This window comes from Sinocyclocheilus anshuiensis, unplaced genomic scaffold (assembly GCF_001515605.1).
Source record: "Sinocyclocheilus anshuiensis isolate Anshui unplaced genomic scaffold, SAMN03320099.WGS_v1.1 scaffold1423, whole genome shotgun sequence".
In the NCBI taxonomy this organism is placed as follows: Eukaryota; Metazoa; Chordata; class Actinopteri; order Cypriniformes; family Cyprinidae; genus Sinocyclocheilus; species Sinocyclocheilus anshuiensis.
Genome location: NW_015536552.1, coordinates 140,967 through 148,834, shown reverse-complemented (window position 1 = coordinate 148,834; position 7,868 = coordinate 140,967). Strand labels below are relative to the sequence as shown.

Here is a 7,868-nt window from a genome sequence, read left to right as displayed (position 1 = left end):
TTTGAAAAGCCTGTTGACTTTTGCCGTTTATCTGATTTTGGAAGTTTCTTTAAACATTCGTTTCTTATTTAATTGGTTCCACATTGTTTGCTGATTTTCTTTATTTAAACTGTGTCGTTTATTTATTTTATTTGACATTCGTTTTTCTAATAAACGTTCTACGTTTCTTATTTATTTGGTTATATATTATACATGTTTACTCATTTCCAGTTTTGTATACCTATTTAAACTTTATGTAAGTTATTTGTTATTTTTTATTAGGCATAGCCTGCCCTATAGCATGGTGTATTTTTATTTGTTTTGTTAATAAAAGTTCTATGTTTTATATATACTCTACTCTAAAGTGAGTTTGACGTTGTATTTTGTTGTTGCGTTCGAGCAATTGATGCCGACTAATTCGAAAGTGGAAATAAAATGCGCACGGTGCTTTTAAGCTATACCAGTATTCACATGTCGATTAACCGGTGGGAAAATTTCATATGAATGAAACAAATTACACGTCGGGTATGAATGAAGCAAATTACACGTGAGAGTTTAGTGCTGTATACTTTTTGAAATATTGTAGATGAAGTATATCACAACACCCCTAATTAACTTGATAATGATATTTCATTTTTTAAATATCACGATTATCGACAATACCGGTTAGGGCTGCACGATAAATCGCATGTGATATTTAACACGCATCTTATCAGTAAAGACGGATCTGTAATCAGCGGTAAATCTCCCATCACGTGCGTGCTTTCACATTGAGCAGCATTAACTACACAGAGCCATTGTTCACTGACGGGCTGCGCAAAACCACGTTCATATTCGCACGATTTTTTGCGCAGCTTGTCAGTGAACAACGGCTCTGTGTAGTTAATGCTGCTCAATGTGAAAGCACGCACGTGATGGAGATTTACCGCTGATTACAGAACCGGCTTTCTGAAAAGATGCGCATTAAATATCGCATGCGATTTATCGTGCAGCCCTAATACCGGTATATCGCGACACCCCTACATCAGACGATGTCTACAGTGAAACATTGCAATGGATGATGGCCATCTTCCAAAACATTGAAAACAATTATATCATTAAAACCATAACATTCTAATTTTCCACTAGATATTTTTGTCTTCATCTCATCAGCAATTTCGATTTTGGCACGCTCTGCAGCAGCTGACCACTGAAGGCCCAGATATTCTTTATTTTTCTCATTCTGTTTTGTCTCTCGCACAGCCGCGTCCGCACAGCTTTCAAAGTATACTCAACAGCAGATGAGTGCAGATGGACGAGCTCGACACATGCGCAGTATCACCTACTTTGACGGCTGGACATCGTGGACGATGGCATAGTATATTGGCCCAACCCTAGTTCACGGCCTTCCTGTTGCTCCCTTACACAGCAAAAGCTGTTTTTGCCAATATACCATCTGTTGAGAGTTTCTGGTGTGCACCAGGAACTGATATGGGGGCGGCTCAGTTTTGCTAAAGCTCTGTCATGGCAGAAGCACAAACCTTTATCAGTGACACATGCAGTTGTCATGTGCCCTACCACGTCAGCCACATTTAAGATTTGCTAGGTAAACTATTAATGGGATAGTGTATTCTTAAACGTCTTCTTTTCTATTCTTAAAAATATCACACAGGGTGAGTAAATGATGACAGTATTTTCATTGTTAGGTGAACTCTTTAACCTTGGACTTGACTGAAAATATTACTCCCAGTCACTCATCAAAGGCTTTCACTTTGGTTTCTTGCCCAACTGTGCTGTGCTTGCCATACCTGTTTTGCTAGTTGGTTAAGAAAGAAGATTGAGGTCGGAGATCTTCAGGGAACTGTTAGAGGAGACTTTGTGGAGGAAAGGACACGTACAACATTAATTCCCCTTCTCTGCCATCTGAGCCACTGAATGGCACTTCAAAAGCGAAGTGGGGTTGTGTTAATCCCCCGCAGTTGGCCTCAGGTTTGAAATGTGATCAAAGTCGAGGCTGCACTGATAGATGGGCCCACTCTGGCCCTCTTACTGTCAAGGGACCAGGAAGTTTTGTAGGCGTAACGGGGGATCTGAGGGATGTGTGGAAGGCCAGAATGGCCCATCACTCGAAGATGATCCTGGATGTTCATGACAACCCCAAACACTCACAGTGTGAGTGAGTCATGAAGAGATGGATACAAATAGATGAATACGTGAAGAGGTACAAAATTTGCCCAGCCATAAGCCTTTTTGTTACAGTGGATGCATTTCACCTCTGGATTTCCTGCCCAAGCAGACTGTCTCCTTCAATAAGGAGTTTTACAGACACTTTAGACTCTTCATTGAGTGCCTGGAGGGGATAATCAATAGCTTTTAAATTGCTTTAACAATCAACCCAAAATAGCCTAATAGATTCAGCATGTTAAGCAATACCACTGACATTTTTTCCTAGAGAACAATCTAAGGACATTGCATTTTTTTTCACCTTAAGCACAAACGTGTCTCATCCTGTTTTTCAAGCTCTCCCTCTGTTTTTCCTCCTACTGACATGGGGCTCCTGGTTTCCTTGCCTCTCTACAGCCAGGAGGTGTGTGAGCTGACCCTCTGTGACCCCGTTCTCTCCGCCATTTCTCTAGAGAGAAACAGCAATCTGCAGCTTGAGTGAATCTCACAATGAATGGATGGGCTACCTCTCTCGCCCTTGAGTTAATTTTGTAGTGTCACTCTGTTCTGAAGGGGTAAAGGGGCAGAATGTGTTTTATACGGGAGCTGAAAAGTGCTCCATGTTGCCTGAGGGTCCTTGTGAAAGGAAAGCAACCGCAGTCACTAAGCTCCTTGAGATGGACCGTGATGGAGCACTGGCCATTTACATTTCTCGATATCCCCCTCCCTCTTTCTTGGTGACATTGGGCATTCAGAGGAGAGAGAAGTGCATGCTGGGTCAGGTTGTGATGGGTCACCCCAGTCCTAGCCGTGGCTGTGGGCTCATGCTGTCGCTTGGCTTCTCTTCTGCTCCTTTCAGTAGGGAGTTTGCAGTCCCACTTATTACCGCTTCATAAACCCTCAATAGCTGCAACAAAATGGAATAAGACTGAGGTCAAGGTTAAACTCCAGTTCCATCTTGTTGCTAGAAGCTGTATTGAGAACCTGGAAAATTTTTAGGTGCATTTTCAGTGTAGTTACTCTAAGGATTTTACCATATATTCAAGTCAGGTGGTTTCCATTGTTAATTCATATTGACAGTGACTTATTGCTTCTCGTATTGGTTTTTACCTAATGTTTTCATAGCCTGTTTAGATGTCTAATTTGCTTTGAATTGTCATTAAGCTGACACTTTCATCTAGTGCAGATTGCAGTACACCTATTATTGGGAAAATCCCTTCAGAGTAACCCAGGGTGAATTGTCTTGCCCAAGGTCACAATGGTAATAGCTCACGGATCGCCCCTTGAAAGGATTGAGCCTACAATGGTGCCCAGATCTTTCATGACTTGGCTACGCCAGATGTTATGATTTAATGCATCAGTTTGCTTCAGGAATAAGGACTTCTGACCAAAGCCATTCAAGTTGTGCCACCCTTGGTACTTAACCTTCACATGAATCGCATTTGTGAATCACATCACAAAGTATGTTTACTTGCACTTTAAAAGTTTGATTTTAGTTGGACTAAAGCAAAGAATTTTGGTAACACTTTATTAGCTTATTAGCATGCATATTACTAGCATATTGGCTTTTTTATTAGTACTTATAAAGCACACAGCCTTATTCTGCATGAGCATATTTTAGATTCCTTAATCTTACCCCATACCTAAACTTAACAAATACCTTTCAAACTATTAATAAGCAGCAAATTATTGGTTTACTGAGGCAAAAGTCATGGTTAATAGTTAGTTAATAGTCAGAATTGGCCCCCAAACTAAAGAGTGACCGTCTGTTTAAAATTGAGATGGACCAGTGATGGATGATAAATTGCTTTAGTCAAACTAACTTAAAACTGTGCAAGGTTGAGAACCAATGGAACACTTGGTAAATTTGGTCATGTTAACACTACTAAACTGAACAATCAATCTCCGCACACCTAAACACTACTAAACTAAAATAAACTATACTTATAAAGTTATTATACTACAATTGGCCTCTGTGAAAGACAGGTGATGCTCAAGGTGCATTTAATCCTTTTAAATATTCAAATATGCATTGTGTGGTTGGACAGATGAGGACCATAACTTGACTACACGAAGCCCGCTGTCGTTTAATTATAACTGTACATACTTAAATATACTTACTGTGACATACCCCTACTCTATGTGCTGATTAACCAATCAAAGCTGACCTTGGACTAAATGTCATTAACACACAGGTGAGAAAGAAAAGATATATGAGGATGAGTAATAAACATTTATACAGGAACTTTTTGAACTACAGGTTTATCCAAGTCAAATGGTGCATGAAAGTGCTTTGTAGTGGTGTAACCTTACAGCTTAAAAGATCAAATTAAGGTGACACCACTTTCACCCAACATTCAGTGCACATTTTGAGTGTGTTTTTAACGTGGCTCTTGCAAACAAAAGAAGTTTGTCAGGTTGGTTCCTGAACTGGCTATGGTTGAGTGTCATCACTCTACAGGCAGTTCCTTGTAACAGCAATTTGTTTTTCTCTGGTTTCAGTCATAATGCATAATGACAACCTTAGAAGGTAGTCAAACATGATTGTTATTGCATCCCCTTACTTTTAGCTTTAGTAAGAGTTTTGTAATAGGTTGTTACATTACATTGTTTCACTGAAAATGTCAAGCTACCATATGAAATTCATAAATCTACACTACTACTGTGAGTGCCTCACGCTATGTGGCGTTAGTTAGCCACAACATTTTCTCATCACTGAAAGAGTGGTATAAAAATGTCAGGCTAGGCTGTTAAAGCTGACATCATTTCATAAGTTCGTAAAAGCAGCTGCTAGTTAAACTCAACCCAGCTATAATGGCTAACCTCCCCTGCCTGCTGTTCTCTGTTTGATAGGAACTTGAGCAAGCACTACTGAAACATGACCAAGCATTCCTCTCAGACCTCCTCTGCTCCCTGCTGAAAGGATGTTACCAGCGCAGCGACATCACGTAAGTGCATCACCATCAGTATTTCCTGTTACCATTAACATACTTACAGTCACAGTGTAACTAAAGTAGCATCAGTTCTTTTCTTCCGTATTGTGACGTACATCTGAGTAAAACAGATTAATGAAAAAAAAAATGCAGGATGAGAATTATTTTAATTAAAAATTGTGATGTCAAAACAAATGACAAAAATTCAATGATAAAAAATATAATAATAATAATAATAATAATAATAATTTATGCATTTAGCAGACGCTTTTATCCAAAGTGACTTACAGTGCATTCAGGCTATACATTTTTTACAAGTATATTAAATATGCGTTTAAAAAATAATAATTCAAAAAACTTGTGGCATAATTAGGGTTGGGTACCGAACTCGGTACTTTTAAGGGTACCGACCGAATTACATCGGTACTACCGAGTACCGATTCGCGTTAAATCAATCGGTGCCAAATTTCGGTACCTGAGAATGCATCTGGGCGCATACGCTACAGAGAGAGAAAGAGAAACCCTGTGACGTGAGGTCACCCCTGCAACTCGTTCAAACAACACACAGGGCAAACCGAAATGTTCTGAAGTGTGGTTACATTTCTAGGGCCATATGGTTTTTGCGAAAACACGGACAGGATCGTGGAGTCCATTCATAAAAACGTAATTTACTCTAGCACGGAATGCCACGGAATTCGTCAATTTTGGACGAATAAATCAAAAGTAGCCACTGACACTTAATTCGAATCGCGATATGAACTAGTGTCTGTGAATATTAAAATGCAAAAAGACGGTTTAAATATGAATCCTGCATGTTCCGCTTGCCTCTGTATGTACAAATGGCGGAAACACATTGTTTTTTACTACACAAATACTGAAGCACGCGTGACGCTCGCGGTGATTTTTGGCCTCTGCGTATCACTATATGACGGCATGAACACAAAAACTTAATCTCCAGAGCTGCTGTGAGAGTCACTTTGCGAGAATTTTACCGTTTCATTTGAGAAAATCATCATACTGTATACACACAGAAACTTTGTGGCAACCTGTCAAAATAAAAGTACGGTTTAGCATGTAACAAAAATATATTACTCTTGTATTACTTTTGTACAGTATAATGTACATCTTTAAATATTCCATTTTCTATCAAATGTAAATAAAACAATTAAATGATAAAAATAAATATTACAACCAGATTAATCACTTAATTGTAGAAAAAAATAATAAAATTATTAGCCTATTAAAAAGTGTTTTAAAGCAATATTCACACAATTTTTCTTCCATGTATTAATTTCAACAGTAAACCTCAGTTTGTTTGCCAAAAAATAAAAGGGTTTAATTTTCATTTGATTTAAAATAAATGTTTAATGCCTTCATTTGATTTTCAGAAAAAATAAAACACGAATTCAGGTACCGGTTCAAATGTGAACGGTACCCAACCCTAGGCATAATTGCATAATGTTTTTCTTAAAAAAAAAAAAAAAAAAAGGGCCAATATCTTGGTTTAGAGTGAGGTGCTTACAATGGAAGTGATTGGGGCCAAATCTGTAAACGTAAAATGATAAAAATAACGTTTTTAATAGTATAACCACAAGACTGTAACAATATGACTATTAACATGATTTTAGTGTGATAAAATTGCTTACTAACTTCATTTCACAACCTTTTCTGTGTAAAGTTATATCCAGTTTTACAACTTTGTTGCCAAGACAACATAATGCCCTAAAATGACTAAAAATTATTTAAACATCTTTACAGCTCAAATAGACCACAAAGTTTAACATAACATAAGGGTTTTTATAACATTTTAAGCTTCACATTTCTTTTAAATCCTCCTATAAGAATTGCCCCATTCACTTCAATTGCAAGTGCCATGCCGGAACCTCTTTAAAGAGCAGGTCATATGGATTTTTGAAAAATATCTCTTTTGCAGTTTATAACGTAGCTATCCTTAAATGAAAACAATCTGCAAAGTTTCAAAAAAGTGCATGATAAATAAAGATATTGATTCTGAATCGCCTTAATGAGCCCCCCCCACCCCCAATAAAAAGCACTTGAAACAAATATGATTCCTAACCTTTTTATTTATACAACATTTAACATTACATTTTGTATATTTTTACTTATACAGTACAAAAATTTGGAAACATTGCTATTTTAAATGTTTTTGAAAGAAGTCTCTTATGCTCATCAAGTGTGGATTTAGCCTACAGAAAAAAAAATAATATTGTGAAATATTATTACAACTTAAAGAGCAGGTCATATGGATTTTTGAAAAATATCTCTTTTGCAGTTTATAACGTAGCTATCCTTAAATGAAAACAATCTGCAAAGTTTCAAAAAAGTGCATGATAAATAAAGATATTGATTCTGAATCGCCTTAATGAGTCGTCATATTTTCAAATCTTTTGCCTGTTACTGGTATACGTCACTGGGTAACACATTTGCATTAGGGCTGTGCGATTTAGGGGAAAATATCAAATTGCGTTTTTTTTTTTTTACCGATATTGCGATTTGATTTGCGATTTTAAATTTGAGCAAGCAGTTAGACTGAATTTACATTCGTTTTTAACACGGAGCCAGGCGCGAGTCGACACAGGTTGCGTGCGTGCGTCAAGCCTCACCCATACTGCCAGATGCGCTCGTGAAGACTTGCGGTGTGAAGCCGGGTGCGAGTATAAACGAGCATTACGAGACACGCTGCGTGAGTGCGGCAAGCAAGAACGGCTAGTCCGTGACGCGGGATTCGCGCCGCGTGGGGCAGAGAGGAGCGAGTATGAGAAGCATTCACAGACACAGGCTGTGTGTGCGCTC

The 7,868-nt window shown here is 38.1% G+C and overlaps 1 protein-coding gene across 3 annotated transcripts in view; it reads left to right on the top strand.

Annotated features, from left to right (window-relative positions):
* Positions 1 to 7,868, top strand: part of LOC107700962 (cat eye syndrome critical region protein 2-like) — a 39,563-nt gene that overhangs the window by 12,928 nt on the left and 18,767 nt on the right. For all 3 annotated transcript variants that reach the window (XM_016502852.1, XM_016502858.1, XM_016502844.1), the window contains exon 2: positions 4,975 to 5,069. In XM_016502852.1, coding sequence (XP_016358338.1) covers positions 4,975 to 5,069 — 95 coding nt within the window. The remainder of the gene's footprint in view (positions 1 to 4,974; positions 5,070 to 7,868) is intronic.